The sequence below is a fragment of the Bombina bombina genome, unplaced genomic scaffold, assembly GCF_027579735.1.
Source record: "Bombina bombina isolate aBomBom1 unplaced genomic scaffold, aBomBom1.pri scaffold_426, whole genome shotgun sequence".
Taxonomy (NCBI): domain Eukaryota; kingdom Metazoa; phylum Chordata; class Amphibia; order Anura; family Bombinatoridae; genus Bombina; species Bombina bombina.
Genome location: NW_026511105.1, coordinates 352,472 through 377,847, shown reverse-complemented (window position 1 = coordinate 377,847; position 25,376 = coordinate 352,472). Strand labels below are relative to the sequence as shown.

The window sequence follows — 25,376 nt, the reverse complement described above, 5'->3', positions numbered from 1 at the left end:
CGCTATTCTGCCAATAGCTGTGTGGGCCAGTTGGCATTATGCTGGATAGCTAGCATACTATTGTCTAAGAGTACCTCAGTGCAAAATAACGTTCTGACGTGGGCGGCCTGACGCGCTCAGCGCAGCGAACGCTGCTAACAAATAAAGGAACTTTCAACATGAAGTATTTATTTTTTATTTCCTATGACATGGAGTCCACAACGTCATTCTTATTACTAGTGGGATATTCAACTCCTGACCAGCAGAGCTGTTAAGTATCGCCTCCTTTACCCACAAACTCCAGTCATTCTTTGCCTTTATGAGGGTCAGAAGGCCACTTCTACTTCCCTTTCTCTCTGGTTGAGAAGTGTCATCATGTTGGCTTATGAGACAGCTGGTGAGCAGCCTCCTGGGAGAATTACAGCTCATTCCACTAGGGCTGTATCTTCTTCCTGGGCTTTCAAAAACAAAGTATCTGTGGAACAGATTTGCAAGTCGGCAACATGGTCCTCTTTGCATACTTTTTCAAAATTCTACAAATTTGATACTTGAGCCTCGACTGTCCTCTATCTTGGTTATTGGTTCCCACTAGTAATTAGAATAAGGTTGTGGACTTGCCATGTCATAGGAAAGAAAACTAAATTTATGCTTACCTGATTAATTTCTTTCTGGATATGGAGAGTCAACAACCCCGCCCTTTTATAAGACAGATATTTTTTGTTAAACCTCAGGCACCTCTATACCTTTGTGTTATCTCCTTTTTCCATTTTCCTTTGGCCGAATGACTGGGGTTTATGGGTAAGGGAAGTGATACTTAACAGCTCTGCTGGGATGCTCTTTGCCTCCTCCTGCAGATCAGGAGTTGAATATCCCACTAGTAATTAGAATGACTTTTTGGACTCTCCATGTCCGGAAATAAATACATTTATCAGGTAAGCATACATTTTGTTTTCATGACTTAAAGTCCCCTTTATTTGTTGCACTGGTAAATCCTAGCGTTTCACAAACACTAGGATTTACTATCACTTTAACCCTTTTGGAGGCATTTGTCCATTCCACAGATTAAATTTAAATTAGAGCATCTCCGCGCACTGCTTAAGGAGGTGTTATCTACTCTGGATGATTGTGACAACCTGGTCATTCCAGAAAAATTATGCAAGATGGACAAGTTCCTAGAGGTTCCGGTGCACCCCGACGCTTTTCCTATACCCAAGCGGGTGGCGGACATAGTGAATAAGGAGTGGGAGAAGCCCGGCATACCTTTTTTCCCCCCTCCTATATTTAAGAAATTATTTCCTGTGGTCGACCCCAGAAAGGACTTATGGCAGACAGTCCCTAAGGTCGAGGGGGCAGTTTCTACTCTAAACAAGCGCACTACTATTCCTATCGAGGATAATTGTGCTTTCAAAGATCCTATGGATAAAAAATTGGAGGGTTTGCTTAAAAAGATTTTTGTACAGCAAGGTTACCTTCTGCAACCCATTTCGTGCATTGTTCCTGTCACTACAGCAGCGTGGTTCTGGTTCGAGGAACTAGAAAAGGCGCTCAGTAGAGAGACTCCATATGAGGAGGTTATGGACAGAGTTCACGCACTTAAGTTGGCTAATTCTTTTATTTTAGATGCCGCTTTGCAATTAGCTAGATTAGCGGCGAAAAATTCAGGGTTTGCAATTGTGGCGCGCAGAGCGCTTTGGCTAAAGTCTTGGTCAGCGGATGTATCTTCCAAGACAAAATTGCTTAATATTCCCTTCAAGGGTAAAACTCTTTTTGGGCCAGAATTGAAAGAAATTATTTCAGACATCACTGGGGGAAAGGGCCACGCCCTCCCACAAGATAGACCTTTCAAAGCCAAGAATAAGTCTAATTTTCGTTCCTTTCGTAATTTCAGGAACGGACCGGCCTCTAATTCTGCATCCTCTAAGCAAGAGGGTAATGCTTCACAGACCAAACCAGCCTGGAAACCGATGCAAGGCTGGAACAAGGGTAAGCAGGCCAAGAAACCTGCTTCTGCTAACAAAACAGCATGAAGGAGTAGCCCCCGATCCGGGACCGGATCTAGTGAGGGGGCAGACTCTCTCTCTTTGCTCAGGCTTGGGCAAGAGATGTTCAGGATCCCTGGACGCTAGAAATAGTTTCTCAGGGTTATCTTCTGGAATTCAAGGAACTACCCCCAAGGGGAAGGTTTCACATATCTCACTTATCCTCAAACCAAATAAAGAGACAGGCATTCTTACATTGTGTAGAAGACCTGTTAAAGATGGGAGTGATACACCCAGTTCCAATGGCGGAACAAGGAATGGGATTTTACTCAAATCTGTTCGTAGTTCCCAAAAAAGAGGGAACCTTCAGACCAATTCTGGATTTAAGAATCCTAAACAAATTTCTCAGAGTACCATCGTTCAAGATGGAAACCATTCGAACGATTCTACCTACAATCCAGGAAGGTCAATTTATGACTACCGTGGATCTAAAGGATGCGTACCTACATATTCCTATCCACAAAGAACATCATCAGTTCCTAAGGTTCGCCTTTCTGGACAAACATTACCAGTTTGTGGCCCTCCCATTCGGGTTAGCCACTGCTCCAAGGATTTTCACAAAGGTACTCGGGTCCCTTCTAGCGGTTCTAAGACCGAGGGGCATTGCAGTAGTACCATACTTGGACGACATTCTAATACAAGCGTCGTCCCTTTCAAGGGCAAAGGCTCACACAGACATCGTTCTGGCCTTTCTCAGATCTCACGGATGGAAGGTGAACATAGAAAAAAGTTCCCTGTCTCCGTCGACAAGAGTTCCTTTCTTGGGAACAATAATAAATTCTTTAGAAATTAGGATTTTCCTGACAGAAGTCAGAAAGTCAAAACTTCTAAACGCTTGTCAAGTTCTTCATTCTATTCCACGTCCTTCCGTAGCTCAGTGCATGGAAGTAGTAGGGTTGATGGTTGCAGCAATGGACATAGTTCCTTTTGCGCGAATTCATCTAAGACCATTACAACTGTGCATGCTGAAACAGTGGAATGGGGACTATACAGACTTGTCTCCAGTGATTCAAGTAGATCAGAAGACCAGAGATTCACTCCGTTGGTGGCTAACCCTGGACCACCTATCCCAGGGAATGAGCTTCCGCAGACCAGAGTGGGTCATCGTCACGACCGACGCCAGTCTAGTGGGCTGGGGCGCGGTCTGGGAATCCCTGAAAGCTCAGGGACTATGGTCTCGGGAAGAGTCTCTTCTCCCGATAAACATTCTGGAACTAAGAGCGATATTCAATGCTCTCAGGGCTTGGCCTCCGCTAGCAAAGGCCAGATTCATAAGATTCCAATCAGACAACATGACGACTGTTGCTTATATCAATCATCAGGGGGGAACAAGGAGTTCCCTGGCGATGAAAGAAGTGACCAAAATAATTCAATGGGCGGAGGATCACTCCTGCCACCTATCTGCGATCCACATCCCAGGAGTGGAAAACTGGGAGGCGGATTATCTGAGTCGTCAGACTTTCCATCCGGGGGAGTGGGAACTCCACCCGGAGATATTTGCCCAGTTGACCCAATTATGGGGCATTCCAGACATGGATCTGATGGCGTCTCGTCAGAACTTCAAGGTTCCTTGCTACGGGTCCAGATCCAGGGATCCCAAGACTCTAGTGGATGCACTAGTAGCGCCTTGGACCTTCAACCTAGCTTATGTGTTTCCACCGTTTCCTCTCATTCCCAGGCTGGTAGCCAGGATCAAGCAGGAGAGGGCCTTGGTGATCTTGATAGCTCCTGCGTGGCCACGCAGGACTTGGTATGCAGACCTGGTGAATATGTCATCGGCTCCACCATGGAAGCTACCTTTGAGACAGGACCTCCTTGTTCAGGGTCCATTCGAACATCCAAATCTGGTCTCCCTCCAGCTGACGGCTTGGAGATTGAACGCTTGATTCTATCAAAGCGTGGGTTTTCAGATTCTGTGATAGATACTCTGGTTCAAGCCAGAAAACCGGTAACTAGAAAAATTTACCATAAAATATGGAAAAGATATATCTGCTGGTGTGAATCCAAGGGATTCCCATGGAATAAGATAAAGATTCCTAAGATCCTTTCCTTTCTACAAGAAGGTTTGGATAAAGGATTATCTGCGAGTTCTCTAAAGGGACAGATTTCTGCCTTATCTGTCTTACTACACAAACGACTGGCAGCTGTGCCAGATGTTCAAGCATTTGTTCAGGCTCTGGTTAGGATCAAGCCTGTTTACAGACCTTTGACTCCTCCCTGGAGTTTAAATCTAGTTCTTTCAGTTCTTCAAGGGGTTCCGTTTGAACCTTTACATTCCATAGATATTAAGTTGTTATCTTGGAAAGTTTTGTTTTTGGTTGCTATTTCTTCTGCTAGAAGAGTTTCTGAGTTATCTGCTCTGCAGTGTACTCCGCCCTATCTGGTGTTCCATTCAGATAAGGTTGTTTTGCGTACTAAGCCTGGTTTTCTTCCAAAGGTTGTTTCCAACAAAAATATTAACCAGGAGATAGTTGTACCTTCTTTGTGTCCGAATCCAGTTTCAAAGAAGGAACGTTTGCTACACAATTTAGATGTAGTCCGTGCTCTAAAATTCTATTTAGAAGCTACAAAAGAGTTCAGACAAACATCTTCTCTGTTTGTCGTCTATTCTGGTAAAAGGAGAGGTCAGAAAGCAACTTCTACCTCTCTTTCCTTTTGGCTTAAAAGCATCATCCGATTGGCTTATGAGACTGCCGGACGGCAGCCTCCTGAAAGAATCACAGCTCACTGTGGCTTCCACATGGGCCTTCAAGAACGAGGCTTCTGTTGATCAGATATGTAAGGCAGCGACTTGGTCTTCACTTCACACTTTTGCCAAATTTTACAAATTTGATACTTTTGCTTCTTCGGAGGCTATTTTTGGGAGAAAGGTTTTGCAAGCCGTGGTGCCTTCCGTTTAGGTAACCTGATTTGCTCCCTCCCTTCATCTGTGTCCTAAAGCTTTGGTATTGGTTCCCACAAGTAAGGATGACGCCGTGGACCGGACACACCAATGTTGGAGAAAACAGAATTTATGCTTACCTGATAAATTACTTTCTCCAACGGTGTGTCGGGTCCACGGCCCGCCCTGGTTTTTTAATCAGGTTTGATTAATTATTTTCTCTAACTACAGTCACCACGGCACCCTATGGTTTCTCCTATTTTTTCCTCCTGTCCGTCGGTGGAATGACTGGGGTGGGCGGAGCCTAGGAGGGACTATATGGCCAGCTTTGCTGGGACTCTTTGCCATTTCCTGTTGGGGAAGAGAGATTCCCACAAGTAAGGATGACGCCGTGGACCGGACACACCGTTGGAGAAAGTAATTTATCAGGTAAGCATAAATTCTGTTTTTTTATTTGTTTGCAGCGTTCGCCATGCTGAGCGCCTCAGGCCGCCCACAGCAGAACGCTATTCTGCCAATAGCTGTGTGGGCCAGTTGGCATTATGCTGGATAGCTAGCATACTATTGTCTAAGAGTACCTCAGTGCAAAATAACGTTCTGACGTGGGCGGCCTGACGTGCTCAGCGCAGCGAACGCTGCTAACAAATAAAGGAACTTTCAACATGAAGTATTTATTTTTTATTTCCTATGACATGGAGTCCACAACGTCATTCTTATTACTAGTGGGATATTCAACTCCTGACCAGCAGAGCTGTTAAGTATCGCCTCCTTTACCCACAAACTCCAGTCATTCTTTGCCTTTATGAGGGTCAGAAGGCCACTTCTACTTCTCTTTCTCTCTGGTTGAGAAGTGTCATCATGTTGGCTTATGAGACAGCTGGTCAGCAGCCTCCTGGGAGAATTACAGCTCATTCCACTAGGGCTGTATCTTCTTCCTGGGCTTTCAAAAACAAAGTATCTGTGGAACAGATTTGCAAGTCGGCAACATGGTCCTCTTTGCATACTTTTTCAAAATTCTACAAATTTGATACTTGAGCCTCGACTGTCCTCTATCTTGGTTATTGGTTCCCACTAGTAATTAGAATAAGGTTGTGGACTCGCCATGTCATAGGAAAGAAAACTAAATTTATGCTTACCTGATTAATTTCTTTCTGGATATGGAGAGTCAACAACCCCGCCCTTTTATAAGACAGATATTTTTTGTTAAACCTCAGGCACCTCTATACCTTTGTGTTATCTCCTTTTTCCATTTTCCTTTGGCCGAATGACTGGGGTTTATGGGTAAGGGAAGTGATACTTAACAGCTCTGCTGGGATGCTCTTTGCCTCCTCCTGCAGATCAGGAGTTGAATATCCCACTAGTAATTAGAATGACTTTTTGGACTCTCCATGTCCGGAAATAAATACATTTATCAGGTAAGCATACATTTTGTTTTCATGACTTAAAGTCCCCTTTATTTGTTGCACTGGTAAATCCTAGCGTTTCACAAACACTAGGATTTACTATCACTTTAACCCTTTTGGAGGCATTTGTCCATTCCACAGATTGTAGTGTAGGTTAATATGAGATGCTTATTAGAAAGGATAAAGTATGAAGCAATGTTAGCACTTCCCTTCAGGTGCTCACTGCCAGCCCCGGTTCTCCCAAACCGTGTATAGAAGCAGAAAGTGTTGAAAGTGGCGGCGCTGTGTCACCTCCAGGGAACCAAGCTACCCAACATTCTCTGAGTCAACCTTGTTGCTTTCAAAAGATTGCAGTTAAAATAAGCCTTTTATTAAAATTATCACAAAGCTGTCTTCAGGTGCAGCTTCAGGTTTTATTTAAAATACAGCTCAACAATTTCTGGAACAAATAGTTCCTGCTAATATGAGATGCTGTCTGCTCTGTAGTGGCTCTTCAGTTATTTAAATTGATGCTAATGTCTGTGTTGCTATGCACTGGCTGTGCCAGAAATGGATAGATCTGTTAATTGTAAGTCACAGTTCTAGCTATTCATATTCCATTTACGTTTCTTTGCATATCAATGATTGGTGGGCTTGGGTGTCTGGTTTTGGTGATGCAATTATTATATAATCCAATGCTGCGTCGTCTTGGTAACTTAGACTTACAGCACAAGTACAATATTTGCTTGTGTGTATTTTAGTCTTGGAATCCTGTTCTGCAGCAGTACATTTATATAATGGTTGTTGATATGTGTTGATGTACAGTAAATGTGAAGAACGGAGGAGAATTTTTCAGGAAAAAGTGGGTTCTTTTAAAGTGATGGTAAATCATAGCATTTTCTAAACGCTAGGATTTACCAGTGCTTCAAATAAAGGGGACTTTTAGTCATGCAGCGATTTTATGCCAAACTGAGCGCCTTCAATTGCCCACTGCAAAACGCTATTTTTTTAGTGAGGTGACATTTTCACCTCTTAGCCAATAGCCGTGTGGGCCAATCAGCATTTTGCTGTATGGCTTGCATGCTATTGGCTAAGAGGACGGTATTGACGTAAAGGAGACTTGCCGTTGATGGCCGGAGGCGAGCAGCTTAGCATAAACTCGCTGCAAATAAAGGAACTTTTAGCATCAAGTTTTTTAAAACTTCATGACCAAAAATTACCTTTATTTGTAGCACTAGTAAATCATAGCGTTTCAAAAACACTAGGATTTACTGTCACTTTAAAAATATGACTGTCATTTAAGTTATTGAGTGAGAAATGGGAAGCCCCAAGAGTAAGGGAGTAAATACTAATGCTCCAAACAAATAGGTTTTAAATCTTCTACACAGTGATGCTTCTGGAGGTTCACTAACTAAAAACTGCTGCAAACCTCACCATGCATTATGGCATTCAGGGGCATTATAGAGTATTGGAGAGTTTAAAAAAAACCATCTGCTATTCGTCTTCATCCATAGTCCTCTTTCCAAACAGCTCTAATTGGATGCTGGTAATTTTGCAATGCAGTTTTGATGGTTATTTGGCATAAAGATATACTAAGAGACAACTTCTCTTTCAGTCATAGATTTTATTCTAATAGGAAAATAGAATATTAGCCATCACATTACTTTAAAAAACTTTCTGCAGAGTATTTGTTTAAAATCTAGACTAATTTTCCCTAGAGCACACGGAGATACCCAACACTGTAGGAAGGCCTTACATCGAGCTGTCCAATGCACTACAGACTATCCAGAGCATGTGTGTGACGTTCTCCTTGCTTTGGAGAGAATAGAGGGTAAGTTTGAACTAAATAGAACCTTTAAATTCACATTTAAAGAAAGCCCATATTGTGCAATTTCTTTAGTTTACTGAATCCTATTTTCACCTTAGGCTCATTAGAAGACTGGGATACAGCTGTACAGAAGACAGAAAATAAGTTGTCTCGAATCAGTGAGCAGCGAGCAAAGGTTAGTCACCTATAATTTTATATTGTGCACCCTGTCCATTTGTATAAATCAATACATTGATCTAAATATATTTGTCTCAGTTGTTGAATTAGGCTATATATATATATATATATATATATATATATATATATATACAGGTAGCCCTTATGGGTTAGGTTCCAGGAGGAATGGTTGTAAATCGAAACCGTTGTAAATTTAAACCCAGTTTATAATGTAAGTCTTTAAATGCTACTTTAAATGCTAAACAGCATTATAAACCTAATAATATAGATTGTATCATCATCATCAAACTAAGATGAATGAACAAAAACATTTGCTATACATGACCGAATAAAATAATTACACAACAGATTGCATCATCATCAAACTAAGTTTAATGAACAAAAACGTTTTTTTTACTTGCATTTTCTGCAATTGTTAGCATGTTAGATAATATTGGGTCTGCACCTATTCTATGCATTTCAATCTGCAGTGATTAATAAGCAGTTAGGGACCCTCACCTCAAGCAGCTGGACAGGAGGATAATAGGGAAGTGCCTGCCCCACCTACTGGCTATTTTAATTAGTGCATTGATTTCCAAAGCTTTTCAATAGCAGTCACATGACTGAAAAAAGGTTGTTATTCTGAAACGGCGCAAATTGAAACAGCGTAAACCGAGGGCCACCTGTATATATATATATATATATATATATATATATATATTTATATTTAATTATTTATTTTTAACTACTTCAGGCTGCTGCAAAAGAAGCAAAACTAGCCCAACAGGAAGAGGAGAAAGCTGACCAGAAGAAAAAATTGAGAGCGGAGAAAAAAGCTTCAAAGAAATTTAAAAAAGCAAAACCTGGAGAGAAACGGAAAGTGGAGGATGAGGAGGAGGAAGAGGAGGAGTGGGGGGAGGAGGCAGGTGTGTATCCAGAGAACTTAATTTTGCTTCTTTGTCAGATAGATTTGCAGTTTATTATAGCAGAGTGTTCACTGAGCTCTTGTTGCTGTGTTGTGTGACATTATTAACTTTTTGTGTGTGTATTTATATATATATATATATATATACACGCGCACACACATGTGCAAATAAAAAAAAATATTTGTATGAATCTCTTACCATGAAAAAAGTTTTGTTTGGAAATTGTTTATTAATGAAAGTACATTTCGGAATCAATCAACTGACAATGGCATTGGTAAATTGTTACATAATAGTGTAGAGTAAAGGTTTTTAACTACACAAAGAATCCAACCATTTTTTTTTTTTATTTTTCTATAAAGGGACATTCACGAATAGTTTTTACACGAAAGCAACAAATATTGAAACATTTGTCCTTTAATTTATTTGTCTAAAAATGAAATGTACATGTCTAGTTAACTACATTGACTAATATATGTGCACAATGTTTCTAGACCAAATAATATAACCAGTTTCTTGTCCTTAAACAGACAATAAACTCAAAATGTCACTCCACATAATATGCATATAAAAACATTATAAAAACTTGACAATACATGTCCATAATATTACTTTGCCATTTAAAAGGCTTTCAGAGGGGTGGAAGTCGGGCCTGTAAAACAATGCATATTTTTCCAATAAAATCAAAAATTACTTTATTAGGCAACTCGAGGCAAGATTTTGGGACTAATATGAAGGGGCACTACTGTAATTTTCTTCTTAAATGGAAAGAGTCCTCAGCTTCATTCATTACTTTTGGGAAATAAGAACCTGGCCACCAAGAGGAGGCAAAGACAACCCAGCCAAAGGCTTAAATACTCCTCCCACTCCCCTCATCCTCCAATCATTCTTTGCCTTTCGTCCTAGGAGGTTGGCAGAGACGTGTCAGAATTTTTTAATTTTTTTTTTTTTTTCTCTTTTGGAGTGTAGTACTCTTTGGAATGGGACAGGAGTTTTAAGTAGTCCTGTCAGTCTCTAAGTGAGGGCTTGGATGAAAGTTAGAGTCCGGAGATGCATGGAGAGTCTTTCTGCGAAACCATCCCGACTCAGATTAACAGCTCCTCAAGCAATCGGCGTTGTCGAACTTTGCTCCGCTGCCTGCTTCCTTTTCTTGAGTCCATGGCGGAGGCGATGCCACTATTCGTCACACTTGAAAGGCCGTGTTCCAGTTCCACGGCATAGATTCTGGTAAGATCGTTTCATTTTACTTTATCGTTTCATTTTACTTTATCCTCAGTATGAGCCGCCTATTGTACCCTCCCATCTTGGCATTCAGTGTCCTCTATAGCTTGGGTGTTGTTTTCCCAAAAGTAATGAATGCAGCTGTGGACTCTTTCCATTTAAGAAGAAAAACATAAATTATGCTTACCTGATAATTTTCTTTTTTTCTGATGGAAAGAGTCCACATCTCCCCACCTCTAATTTTATGTGGGGCATCCTTATATTCTTCTGGCACCTTTCACCCTGAAATTTCTACTACTGTTCCTTGTTCCTCGGCAGAATGACTGGGGGATGAGGGGAGGAGTATTTAAGGCTTTGGCTGGGTTGTCTTTGCCTCCTCCTGGTGGCCAGGTTCTTATTTCCCAAAAGTAATGAATGCAGCTGTGGACTCTTTCCATCAGAAGAAAATGAAATTCTGATTCTCGAGTGGAGTCAGCCGGAATTGGACTTCACGGCATTTTGACAGAATGCCAAGCTCCCGAGATACGGGGCAGGGTCCAGGGACTCCCAGGCGGAACTGACAGATGTTCTGGCAGTTCCTTGGACTTTCAGTATAGCATACCTGTCCCCTCCGTTTGCGCCTCTTCCTCAGGCCAAATCAAGTAGGAGAGGGCATCGGTGATCCAGCCCCTGCTTGGCTTCACAGGATTTGGTATGCAGATCTGGTGGACATGTCTTCTCTGCCACCTTGGGGACTTCTGTTGAGAAAGGACATTCTAATTCAAGGGTCCTTATTTTTCCCAAATCTAGTTTCTTTCAACTGTTTGGGGATTGAACGCTTAATTATAGTCAAGCAAGGTTTTTCTGACTCGATCATAGAGATTAGAATTCAGGCTTGTAAGCCTGTAACTAGAAAGATTTACTATAAGATATGGACTAAATATCTCTATTGGTGTGATTCCAAGGGCTACTCATGAAAGTAGAATTAGGATTCCTGGAATTTTGTATTTTCTCCATGAAGGTTTGGAGAGAGGCTTATCGATGAGTTCCCTAAAGGGTCTAATTTCTGCTTGCTCTATTTTATTTCTTAAACGTCTGTCGGATGTTCCAGATGTACAATCTTTTTGTCAGGCCTGCGTACAAATCGGTTACTCCTTTATGGAGTCTGAATTAGTTTGTAAGGTCAAGGGACTCCGTTTGAGCCTATGCATTCCTTGTTATCTTGGAAAGTTTTATTTCTTGTTGCTATTTCTTCTGCTCGTAGAGTGTCAGAGCTCTCTGCATTGCAGTATGAGTCTCCTTACCTTATTTTCCATTCAAATAAGGTAGTTTTTCGATTTTAATTAGGATTTCTTCATAAGGTTGTTTCTGATCGGAACATTAATCAGGAGATTGTTGTTCCTTCTTTGTGTCCTAATCCTTCTTCTCAGATTGAACGACTTCTGCACAATTTTGACGTGGTCCGTGCTTTAAAGTTTTACCTGCAGACGACTAAGGACTTTCGTCAGTCTTCTTCTTTGTTTGTGATATTCTCAGGAACACGTAAGGGACAGAAAGCTACAGCTACTTCTGTTTCTTTTTGGCTGAAGAGTATCATACGTTTTGTTTATGAGACTGCTGGACAGCAGCCTCCTGAGAGAGTTAAGGCTCATTCCACAAGAGCTGTTGCTTCCTCATGGGCATTCAAAAATGAAGCTTCTGTGGAACAGTTTTGCAAGGCTGCAACTTGGTCCTCTCTGCACACTTTTTCAAAATTCTATGAATTTGAAACTTTTGCCTCGGCTGAGGCCGCTTTTGGGAGAAAGGTTCTTCAAGCAGTGGTGCGTTCCGTTTAGGTTCCCTGTCTTGTCCCTCCCGTATCATCTGTGTATCATCTGTGTACTCTAGCTTTGCTATTGGATCCCATTAGTAATTAAGATGATCCGTGGACTCATTGTGTCTTAAAAAAGAAAATAAAATTTATGCTTACCTGATAAATGTATTTCTTTTTTGACACGATGAGTCCACGGCCCGCCCTGTTCTTGAAAGACAGGTTGTTGGTTATTATAAACTTCAGACACCTCTGCACCTTGGTTTTTCCTTTCTATCCTTAACTTCGGTCGAATTTAACAGCTTTGCTCTGGTGCTCTTTGCCGCCTCCTGCTGACCAGGAGGTGAATATCCCATTAGTAATTAAGATGATCCGTGGACTCATCGTGTCAAAAAAGAAATAAATTTATCAGGTAAGCATAAATTTTCTTATTCCTGATTGTAGTCAAACTTGAAAGTGTTGTGAAAGGTAATAACATACACACTCTCTCATACACCACACACTCTCATATAACACAAACACACTACACCACACACACACAAACTCTCATACATTACACACTCTCTTCTACAAAACACATACACACACTCTCTCCTACAACACACACACACACAAGTTGAGACCCAGTAAACATGATGTTGCGACCTAGTAATGTGTCCTGACCCTTGGTTTGAATAACCCTGCGTTAGAGGGTACTCCCTCTTTACTCAGATCTAATACCTGTTTTTATTGTGAGGAGGCTACGGTATACCCGCCTGCTCGATTATATTCTACATGCCTTTATAAGGTAGTTATATCTAAAAAGACCAAGATATTTAGTACCTCTGAGCCATCCACCTCTGAGGGGTCTCCGTCCTGCGAGCTGTGTTCCCTGCAATCATCTCCTATTACACATGCAGCTCCCCAATGCACGACAGAGCAGTTGCAAACGGCAGTGTCTGCGGCCTTTAGTGCTTTACCTCGCCCTGCTAAGCGCAAGCGAATGGTTAAATACTGCTATCCTTTCCATGGGTCATCTATCAACTTGCTGGATTTATCTGATACTAGATTATCCGCTGATGAAGACGCCTCTGATACTTCAGAGGAGACTCTTTCTGGGTCGGAATCGGCTGCCTCTAAGCCTCCGGCTGTGGAGGAACCAGACTTAAACTTAGGAGAGAGCACTTAGGCTTTCTGTTAAAGGAAGTGTTGGCTATGTTAGAGGTTCCAGAACCTAAGTTAACCCGAGGAACCTTCTATTCTTAAGCTTGATAAGGTTTATGAGGACAGGTTGGTGCCACAAACTTTCCCTTTTCCCGGTTAGATGGCAAATATTATTAAAAATGAATGGGAAAGGCTCGGATCCTCTTTTTTCACTTCTTCCTAATAAATTGTTCCCTGTTCCTGACTCCTAATTAAAGTTGTGGGGGTCTGTCCCTAAGTTGGATGGAGCTATCTCCACGCTTGCTAAGCGCACCACTATCCCACTTGAGGAGCCTGTGGATAAGAAGCTAGAAACTCTGTTGAGAAAGATGTTTCAGCACACAGGATTTTTATTTCTGCCTGCAGCGGCGTTCGCTGCGGTGGTGGGAGCCGCTACCTATTGGTGTGACTCTCTGTCTGAGATGATCGAGGTGGAGACTCCCCTCAATGAAATCCAGGAAAGAATTAAGGCCTTGACGGTAGCGAATTCGTTTATTTGCGATGCAAATATGCAGATTATTCGCTTGAATGCCAAGACATCAGGCTGTTCTGTTCTAGCCTGTAGGGCTCTGTGGCTGAAGTCTTGGTCTGCTGACATGACTTCAAAATCTAGATTGCTTTTGCTTCCATTTAAGGGGAAGGTTCTTTTCGGTCCAGGATTGGACTCTATCATATCCACGGTCACTGGCGGTAAGGGTGCCTTTTTACCACAGGATAAGAAGAGCAAACCTAAAGGACAGGGTCCTAATTTTCGTCCCTTTCATTTGGATAAATCCCAACGCCAGCAGCCCTCTGTGAAACTTGATCAGTCCAAGGGAACTTTGAAAGTATCTCAATCTTGGAGTAAATCCATGCAGGGCATGAAGGGACGGCCCCCGATCCGTCGCTGGATCGTGTTGGGGGCAGACTATATCTCTTTGTGGAGGCTTTGCTGGGAGACGTGCACGACCCTTGGGTTCTGGAGGTCATTGTTCCAGGGTTACAGGAAAGGTTTCAAATCTCATCCACCCAGGGGCAGATTCCTCTTATCAAACCTGTCTTCAAGACTAGAAAAACAATATGCTTTTCTAGGGTGCGTGAGGGATCTCTCCTCCCTAGGAGTGATTGTGCCAGTACCTCTAGCAGAGAGAGGTCTGGAATACTACTCAAACCTTTTTGTGGTTCCAAAGAAGGAGGGTACGTTTCACCCGATTCTAGATCTAAAGTGCTTAAACAAGTTTCTGTCTATGCAATCGTTCAAGATGGAAACGATAAGGTCTATTCTGCCCTTAGTTCAAGAGGGACAGTTCATTACTACGATCGACTTGAAGGATGCTTACCTTCATGTGCCGATACACAAGGATCACTTCAAGTTCTTTAGATTCGCGCTTCTGGACCAGCACTTCCAGTTTGTAGCTCTTCCTTTTGGTCTGGCTACTGCTCCAAAAGTCTTTACGAAGGTTCTGGGGGCTCTGCTCGCAGTGGCAAGATCCAGAGGTGTTGCAGTAGCGCCAGAGTGGAATTCCTGGGCACGATAATAGATTCCATATCCATCAAGATATTCCTTACAGACCAGAGACGTTGCAAAATTACTTCCAATTGTCTTGCCCTCCAGACCTCCTTAAGGCCATCTGTGGTCAGTGCATGGAGGTGATTGGGCTCATGGTGTCCAGCATAGATATCATTCCATTCGCCAGGTTCCATCTCAGACCTCTTCAGCTGTGCATGCTGAGGCAATGGAACAGCGATCACTCGTATCTATCCCAACAAATTTCTCTGGACAACCGGTCGAGAGATTTGCTCTCTTGGTGGCTCTGTCCAGATCGCCTGTCCCAGGGGATATCCTTCTTGAGACCATTCTGGGAGATTGTGACTACGGACGCAAGTCCATCAGGATGGGGAGCTGTTTGGGGTGCCAGGAAGGCACAGGGCCAGTAGAATCAAGTGGAATCTCTTCTCCCGATCAACATTCTGAAGGTTTGGCCTCTTCTGGGTTTGTCCCAGTTTATCAGATTTGAAACGGACATTACCTTGGTGGCTTACATCAACCATCAGGGGGGAACTAGAAGCTCCCTAGCCATGAGGGAAGTATCTCGGATTCTGGACTGGGCGGAGGCCTACAACTGCTCGCTGTCAGCAATCCACATTCCAGGTGTGGACAACTGGGAGGCGGAGTTTCTCAGCAGACAATCGTTTCACCTGGGGGAATGCTCTCTCCATCCCAGGTGTTGGCGGAGATTTGCAGCAGATGGGGGACGCTGAAGATAGATCTCATGGCGTCAATACTAAGCTACCCCGATACGGATCGCGGTCCAGGGATCCCCAGGCAGAGCTTATAGATGCCTTAGCGGTGCCCTGGGGGCTCAACCTAGTTTACATTTTTCCACCGTTACCACTTCTTCCTTGGGTAGTGGCCCACATCAAACAGGCCTCAAACAAGCCTCGACTATATCTAATTGCTCCTTCGGGGCCGCGAAGGATGTGGTTTGCGTGGACCTGGTGGGGATGTTATCCTCTCCTCCATGGAGGTTACCTTGTCACAGAGATCTGCTGGAACAGGGTCCCTTTGTTCATCAAAATCTAGATTCTCTGAGGCTGACTGCGTGGAGATTGTACGCTTAGTCCTAGCCAAGAGAGGGTTTTCTGAGAGTGATTGATACTCTCATTCAAGCTAGAAAGCTAGAGCAAAGAAGGTACAAGAAGCGCAAACAAGCTTGAGTAATTTATTACATACATGTATTAAAAATAAACATAGTAACTTACACTTTAGTAAGCAGATACGATCCCCAAATAAAATCAAAGGCAGCAGCAGTCTGAGTCCTAATCAAACAGGCAGAAATTTGTCCAGATTTAGCGGTGGACCGCCGAACAAAAATCCGGCGTCTGACGTCACTGTAAGATACAGGATCCAGAGCGTCCCCCTTTAGGCCTCAACCTCTCAGCTGCAATTACTGTCGATGAAGACGAGCCACCCTTCACGGGATTTCGTGAAGGGTGGCTCGTCTTCATCGACAGTAATTGCAGCTGAGAGGTTGAGGCCTAAAGGGGGACGCTCTGGATCCTGTATCTTACAGTGACGTCAGACGCCGGCTTTTTGTTCGGCGGTCCACCGCTAAATCTGGACAAATTTCTGCCTGTTTGATTAGGACTCAGACTGCTGCTGCCTTTGATTTTATTTGGGGATCGTATCTGCTTACCCCAGAGACAGAACTTTTTTTCACTTTCTGCGATGAGATTTTTTAAGTGAAAAATTTTCTGCAGGTCATTTTTAAATAAAATTCCATTTTAAATTAGGCAGTTACACTAAAGCACCAGTTCAATTGTATTGTGTTAGTTAACTGTAGAATAAAGCAATATTTAAAGTTTTATAATATAGTGCAGTAGTTGAAAAATGCATTGCAAATTAGCTGCAGACATACTCTAAAAAAGGTGCATTGCTTATACGTTTTACATTCAGAAAAAAAAGCTTTGCAGACTGAAAGGCTAGGGGACGGGCTTGAAGCGATCTCTGAGAGCCAGTGAATTAATGCACTACTGCATATTTGACTGTTCACTTCAAACAGCACGTTGCTCTGGAGGAACTGTAAAAAGGAAAACTTACACAGTGCAGTCAGAGAACAGCTCTGTTTGAAGTGAACAGCCTAATGTGGAGCAGCGCTAAATCACTAACAGTTCCTGTTTGTGTCCTATTCTTTCTGCAGACATGCTGCATTTTCTGCAATGACATCTCAGATCACTGTATGTTCTGCCTTGGGGCTGCTTACTAAAGTGTAAGTTACTATGTTTATTTTTAATACATGTATGTAATAAATTACTCAAGCTTGTTTGCACTTCTTGTACCTTCTTTGCTCTAGCTTTTACGTGACTCTGCTGATCACAGGAATTATCACCAAAAAGAAGCTGCATCATTCTGGGTACAACCTAGGTCTATCCTAAGAATTGGACATTATCTCCATCACACACGGGACTTTTATATTGGAATCTAGGTTTGCATTGGTTTTGCTAAACCTTTTTTTTAGTTTCATTTGTATATTATGTTTGTTTATTTTCTTGTATCTTTTATGTGTATCCTTACACCCTATCTGTGACATTTATATATGTTTATACTTTGTTCAAATATTCTTTATATTTTCTATATACAGAGGGGAGCTCTTTTTTATTTTAAAGATTTAATTAGGATTATTTGATTAGCGCTGATATTTTGTTTTCTGCAAGCTAGAAAGCTGGTCACCCGTCGCATCTATCATAAGGTGTGGAGGACTTACTTATTCTAGTGTGACGAATGTGGTTTCCCATGGCATAAGGTCAAGGTGTCCAGGATTCTTTCCTTTCTCCAAGATGGTTTGGAGAAGGGACTTTCCGCTAGTTCCTTAAAGGGACAGATCTCGGCTCTTTCTGTGTTATTGCACAAGGGGCTCGCTGAGCTTCCTAATATACAGTCTTTTATGTTCAGGCTAAAATCAGCCCTGTGTTTAGACATTACACTCCTCCTTGGAGTTTAAATTTGGTTCATAAGGTTCTGCAGAGCGCTCCTTTTGATCCCATGCATTCGGTGGACATTAAATTACTGTCTTGGAAGGTGCTTTTTCTACTGGCTATTGCTTCGGCACGCAGAGTCTCTAAGATGGCAGCCTTGCAATGTGAGCCTCCTTACCTAGTTTTTCATGCTGATAAGGCTGTTCTTCGCACTGGTTTGGGTTTTCTCCCTAAGGTTGTGTCTGATCGCAACATCAATCAGGAGATTGTGGTTACTTCCTTGTGTCCTAATCCTCTTCCTTTGAAGAAACAATTACTTGGATGGTTCGGGCTTTGAAATTCTATCTTCAGGCTACGAAGGATTTTAGACCGACTTCAGCATTGTTTGTTGTCTATTCTGGGAAGCGCAGCGGGCAGAAGGCTTCTTCCACTTGCTTATACTTCTAGTTGAGGAGCATTATCCGCTTAGCATATGAAGCAGCGGGACATAAGCCTCCTCAGAGGATTACGGCTCATTCAACTAGAGCTGTGGCTTCTTCTTGGGCCTTAAAGAATGAGGCCTCTATGGAGCAGATTTGTAGGGCGGCTACCTGGTCCTCCTTACATTCTTTTGTCAAAGTTTTACAAATTTGACGTCTTTGCTTCGGCTGAAGCAGCTTTTAGGAGAAAGGTTTTGCAGGCTGTGGTGCCCTCAGAATAGGCTCTGCATCTCTTTTCCCTCCCGTTTTAATTCAGTGTCCTCTAGAGCTTGGGTATATGTTTCCCACAAGTAAGGAATGAAGCAGTGGACTCTCCTCATATTAAGATGGAAAACATAAATTATGCTTACCTGATAATGTCCTTTCCATCTGTATGAGGAGAGTCCATGGCCCCGCCCGTTTTCTCCTTTGGGCGGACCAAATTTTTTTGTTTGTTCTTCTGACACCATTTATACCCTGATATTTCTCCTACTCTTCCTTGTTCCCTTGGCAGAATGACTGGGGGGTGAGGGGAGTGGGGGAGGTATTTAAGCCTTTGGCTGGGGTGTCTTTGCCTCCTTCTGGTGACCAGGTTCTGTATTTCAACAAGTAAGGAATGAAGCTGTGGACCCCCTCCTCATACAGATGGAAAGGAAATTATCAGGTAAGCATAATTTATGTTTTCGCTTAAGTTTTTTTTATCAAGATCTCAAATAAGTTTTTCTGACAAGGTTTTTGATACCCTGATTTCTCCAACATAGGTGTGTCCGGTCCACGGCGTCATCCTTACTTGTGGGATATTCTCTTCCCCAACAGGAAATGGCAAAGAGCCCAGCAAAGCTGGTCATATGATCCCTCCTAGGCTCCGCCTACCCCAGTCATTCTCTTTGCCGTTGCACAGGCAACATCTCCACGGAGATGGCTAAGAGTTTTTTGGTGTTTAAATGTAGTTTTTATTCTTCAATCAAGTGTTTGTTATTTTAAAATAGTGCTGGTATGTACTATTTACTCTGAAACAGAAAAGAGAAGAAGATTTCTGTTTGTGAGAGGAAGATGTTTTTAGCAAACGTTACTAAAATCGATTGCTGTTTCCACACAGGACTGTTGAGATGAAGTAACTTCAGTTGGGGGAAGCAGTTGGCAGACTTTTCTGCCTGAGGTATGATGGCCACATTTCTAACACGACTTGGTAATGCTGGAAGGCTGTCATTTTCCCTATGGGGACCGGTAAGCCATTTTCTTAGATTAAGTATAAGAATAAAGGCTTTATAAGGGCTTAAAAAAAAAAAACTGGTAGACATTTTTCTGGGCTAAAACGATTACTTGCTAAGCATATTTGACAGATTATAGCGCTTTATAGTTATTATAATCTTGGGGATTGTTGTTAAAAAAACGGCAGGCACTGTATGGACACCTTTTTCAGATGGGGGCCTTCTCTAGTCATAGGCAGAGCCTCATTTTCGCGCCACTAATGCGCAGTTGTTTTTGGAAGGCAAGGCATGCAGATGCATGTGTGAGGAGCTAAGATTCACTGAAAAAGCTTATAGAAGGCGTCATTTGGTATCGTATTCCCCTCTGGGCTTGGTTGGGTCTCAGCAAAGCAGATTCCTGGGACTGTATAGGGGTTAAATGTAAAAACGGCTCCGGTTCCGTTATTTTAAGGGTTAAAGCTTTCAAATTTGGTGTGCAATACTTTTAAGGCTTTAAGACACTGTGGTGAAATTTTGGTGAATTTTGAACAATTGCTTCATACTTTTTCGCATATTCAGTAATAAAGTGTGTTCTGTTTAAAATTTAAAGTGACAGTAACGGTTTTATTTTAAAACGTTTTTTGTGCTTTGTTGACAAGTTTAAGCCTGTTTAACATGTCTGAACCATCAGATAAACGATGTTCTATATGTATGAAAGCCAATGTGTCTCCCCATTTAAATATATGTGATAATTGTGACATGGTGTCCAAACAAAGTAGGGACAATGATGCCACAGATAATAATAGTGCCCAAGATGATTCTTCAGATGAGGGGAGTAAGCATGGTACTGCATCACCCCCTTCTGTGTCTACACCAGTTTTGCCCACACAAGAGGCCCCTAGTACATCTAGTGCGCCAATACTTATTACTATGCAACAATTAACGGCTGTTATGGATAATTCTATTGCAAATATTTTATCTAAAATGCCTACTTATCAAAGAAAGCGCGATTGCTCTGTTTTAAACACTGAAGAGCAAGAGGACGCTGATGATAACGCTTCTGACATACCCTCACACCAATCTGAAGGGGCCAGGAGGGAGGTTTTGTCTGAGGGAGAAATTTCAGATTCAGGTAAAATTTCTCAACAAGCTGAACCTGATGTTGTAACATTTAAATTTAAATTAGAACATCTCCGCGCACTGCTTAAGGAGGTATTATCTACTCTGGATGATTGTGACAATTTGGTCATTCCAGAGAAATTATGTAAGATGGACAAGTTCCTAGAGGTTCCGGTGCCCCCCGATGTTTTTCCTATACCCAAGCGGGTGGCGGATATAGTAAACAAGGAATGGGAAAGGCCCGGCATACCTTTTGTGCCTCCCCCTATATTTAAGAAATTATTTCCTATAATCGACCCCAGAAAGGACTTATGGCAGACAGTCCCTAAGGTCGAGGGGGCGGTCTCTACTCTAAACAAACGCACTACTATTCCCATAGAAGATAGTTGTGCTTTTAAAGATCCTATGGATAAAAAATTAGAGGGTTTGCTTAAAAAAATGTTTGTTCAGCAAGGTTACCTTCTTCAACCAATTTCATGCATTGTTCCTGTCACTACGGCAGCGTGTTTCTGGTTCGAAGAACTAGAAAAGTCGCTCGATAAAGAATCTTCGTATGAGGAGGTTATGGGCAGAGTTCATGCACTTAAATTGGCTAACTCTTTTATTCTAGATGCCGCTTTGCAATTAGCGAGATTAGCGGCGAAAAATTCGGGGTTTGCTATCGTGGCGCGCAGAGCGCTCTGGCTGAAGTCTTGGTCAGCGGATGTGTCTTCCAAGACAAAATTACTTAACATCCCTTTCAAGGGCAAAACACTGTTTGGGCCTGATTTGAAAGAGATTATTTCAGACATCACTGGAGGAAAGGGCCACGCCCTTCCTCAGGATAGGTCTTTTAAGGCTAGAAATAAGCCTAATTTTCGTCCCTTTCGCAGAAACGGACCAGCCTCTACTTCTACATCCTCTAAGCAAGAGGGTAATACTTCTCAACCCAAACCAGCCTGGAGACCGATGCAAGGCTGGAACAAGGGTAAGCAGGCCAAGAAGCCTGCCACTGCTACCAAAACAGCATGAAGGGATGGCCCCCGATCCGGGACCGGATCTGGTGGGGGGCAGACTTTCTCTCTTTGCTCAGGCCTGGGCAAGAGATGTTCAGGATCCTTGGGCACTAGAAATAGTTTCTCAAGGTTATCTCCTGGAATTCAAGGAACTACCCCCAAGGGGAAGGTTCCACAGGTCTCAATTATCTTCAAACCAAATAAAAAGACAGGCATTCTTACATTGTGTAGAAGACCTGTTAAAGATGGGAGTGATACATCCAGTTCCTATAAGAGAACAAGGGATGGGGTTTTACTCCAACCTGTATATAGTTCCCAAAAAAGAGGGAACGTTCAGACCAATTCTAGATCTCAAGATCCTAAACAAATTTCTCAGGGTTCCATCGTTCAAAATGGAAACCATTCGAACGATCCTTCCTACCATCCAGGAAGGTCAATTCATGACCACGGTGGATTTAAAGGATGCGTACCTCCATATTCCTATCCACAAGGAACATCATCAGTTCCTAAGGTTCGCTTTTCTGGACAAGCATTACCAGTTTGTGGCACTTCCATTCGGGTTAGCCACTGCTCCGAGAATTTTCACAAAGGTACTAGGGTCCCTTCTAGCGGTTCTAAGACCAAGGGGCATTGCAGTAGTACCGTACTTGGACGACATCCTGATTCAAGCGTCGTCTCTGTCAAAAGCAAAGGCTCATACGGACATCGTCCTAGCCTTTCTCAGATCTCACGGATGGAAAGTAAACATAGAAAAAAGTTCTCTTTCCCCGTCAACAAGAGTTCCCTTCTTGGGAACAATAATAGACTCCTTAGAAATGAGAATTTTTCTGACAGAGGTCAGAAAATCAAAACTTCTAAGCTCTTGTCAAATTCTTCATTCTGTTCTTCGTCCTTCCATAGCACAGTGCATGGAAGTAATAGGATTGATGGTTGCGGCAATGGACATAGTTCCTTTTGCACGAATTCATCTAAGACCATTACAACTGTGCATGCTCAGACAGTGGAATGGGGATTATACAGACTTGTCTCCGACGATTCAAGTAGATCAAAGGACCAGAGATTCACTCCGTTGGTGGCTAATCCTGGACAATCTGTCACAGGGAATGAGCTTCCGCAGACCAGAGTGGGTCATTGTCACGACCGACGCCAGTCTGGTGGGCTGGGGCGCGGTCTGGGAACCCCTGAAAGCTCAGGGTCTATGGTCTCGGGAAGAATCTCTTCTCCCGATAAACATTCTGGAACTGAGAGCGATATTCAATGCTCTCAAAGCTTGGCCTCATCTAGCAAAGGCCAAATTCATAAGGTTTCAATCAGACAACATGACGACAGTTGCTTATATCAACCATCAGGGGGGAACAAGGAGTTCCCTGGCGATGGAGGAAGTGACCAAGATAATTCAATGGGCGGAGGATCACTCCTGCCACTTGTCTGCAATCCACATCCCAGGAGTGGATAATTGGGAAGCGGATTTTCTGAGTCGTCAGACATTCCATCCGGGGGAGTGGGAACTCCACCCGGAAATCTTTGCCCAAATAACTCAATTATGGGGCATTCCAGACATGGATCTAATGGCGTCTCGTCAGAACTTCAAGGTTCCTTGTTACGGGTCCAGATCCAGGGATCCCAAGGCGACTCTAGTAGATGCACTAGTAGCACCTTGGACCTTCAACCTAGCTTATGTTTTCCCACCGTTTCCTCTCATTCCCAGGCTGGTAGCCAGGATCAACCAGGAGAGGGCTTCGGTGATCTTGATAGCTCCTGCGTGGCCACGCAGGACTTGGTATGCAGACCTGGTGAATATGTCATCGGCTCCACCATGGAAGCTACCTTCTTGTTCAAGGTCCATTCAAACATCCGAATCTGGTTTCTCTCCAACTGACTGCTTGGAGATTGAACGCTTGATTTTATCAAAGCGTGGGTTTTCAGATTCTGTAATAGATACTCTTATTCAGGCTAGAAAGCCTGTAACTAGAAAAATTTACCATAAGATATGGAAAAAATATATCTATTGGTGTGAATCTAAAGGATTCCCATGGAACAAGATAAAAATTCCTAGGATTTTATCCTTTCTACAAGAGGGTTTGGAGAAGGGATTATCTGCAAGTTCTCTGAAGGGACAGATTTCTGCGTTATCTGTTTTACTTCACAAAAGGCTGGCAGCTGTGCCAGACGTTCAGGCGTTTGTTCAGGCTCTGGTTAGAATCAAGCCTGTTTACAGACCTTTGACTCCTCCCTGGAGTCTCAATCTAGTTCTTTCAGTTCTTCAAGGGGTTCCGTTTGAACCCTTACATTCCGTAGATATTAAGTTATTATCTTGGAAAGTTTTGTTTTTGGTTGCAATTTCTTCTGCTAGAAGAGTTTCAGAGTTATCTGCTCTGCAGTGTTCTCCGCCCTATCTGGTGTTCCATGCAGATAAGGTGGTTTTGCGTACTAAGCCTGGTTTTCTTCCGAAAGTTGTTTCCAACAAGAATATTAACCAGGAGATAGTTGTACCTTCTTTGTGCCCGAATCCAGTTTCAAAGAAGGAGCGTTTGTTACACAATTTGGACGTAGTCCGTGCTCTAAAATTCTATTTAGAGGCCACTAAAGATTTCAGACAAACTTCTTCTTTGTTTGTTGTTTATTCTGGTAAAAGGAGAGGTCAAAAAGCAACTTCTACCTCTCTTTCTTTTTGTCTTAAAAGCATTATCCGTTTGGCTTATGAGACTGCCGGACGGCAGCCTCCTGAAAGAATCACAGCTCACTCCACTAGGGCTGTGGCTTCCACATGGGCCTTCAAGAACGAGGCTTCTGTTGACCAGATATGTAAGGCAGCGACTTGGTCTTCACTGCACACTTTTGCCAAATTTTACAAATTTGATACTTTTGCTTCTTCAGAGGCTATTTTTGGGAGAAAGGTTTTGCAAGCCGTGGTGCCTTCCATTTAGGTGACCTGATTTGCTCCCTCCCTTCATCCGTGTCCTAAAGCTTTGGTATTGGTTCCCACAAGTAAGGATGACGCCGTGGACCGGACACACCTATGTTGGAGAAAACAGAATTTATGCTTACCTGATAAATTACTTTCTCCAACGGTGTGTCCGGTCCACGGCCCGCCCTGGTTTTTTTAATCAGGTCTGATGAATTATTTTCTCTAACTACAGTCACCACGGTATCATATGGTTTCTCCTATGCATATTTCCTCCTGTACGTCGGTCGAATGACTGGGGTAGGCGGAGCCTAGGAGGGATCATATGACCAGCTTTGCTGGGCTCTTTGCCATTTCCTGTTGGGGAAGAGAATATCCCACAAGTAAGGATGACGCCGTGGACCGGACACACCGTTGGAGAAAGTAATTTATCAGGTAAGCATAAATTCTGTTTTATTATGAGATGTTACCATTGTAATTCTTTTACAATTCTTAGAGTTCTTGACTTCCTGTAGGAAGGTTTAGATAAAGGTTTTCAGCTAGTTCTGTGAAGGATCAAATGTCATCTCTTTCTGTTCTGTTTCTTAAGAAAATTGCTAAAATTCCTAATCTTCGGGGCTTTGTTCAGACTATGATTTGGATTAAATTAGTTATCCATTCAGTGTCTCTGATCTTTGGAATCTAAATCTGGTTTTGAGGGTTCTTCAAGCTCCTCCTATGCATGGTTTGGACCTTCAACTTTTATCTTGGAAGGTTATTATTCTTCTAGTTATTTCTCCGGCTAAAAGAGCTCTTGAATATTATGTGAAAGCTACAAAAGATTTCAGACTAAAAAATTTTTTTCTGGCCCTTGCAAAGTCAGAAAGCTACGGCT

The 25,376-nt window shown here is 42.7% G+C and overlaps 1 protein-coding gene across 1 annotated transcript in view; it reads left to right on the top strand.

Moving 5' to 3' along the window:
* Positions 1 to 25,376, top strand: part of LOC128643603 (squamous cell carcinoma antigen recognized by T-cells 3) — a 130,043-nt gene that overhangs the window by 54,193 nt on the left and 50,474 nt on the right. The window contains exons 5-7 of the mRNA XM_053696444.1: positions 8,000 to 8,112; positions 8,208 to 8,284; positions 9,020 to 9,191. Of these exons, the coding sequence (XP_053552419.1) occupies positions 8,000 to 8,112; positions 8,208 to 8,284; positions 9,020 to 9,191 (362 nt within the window). The remainder of the gene's footprint in view (positions 1 to 7,999; positions 8,113 to 8,207; positions 8,285 to 9,019; positions 9,192 to 25,376) is intronic.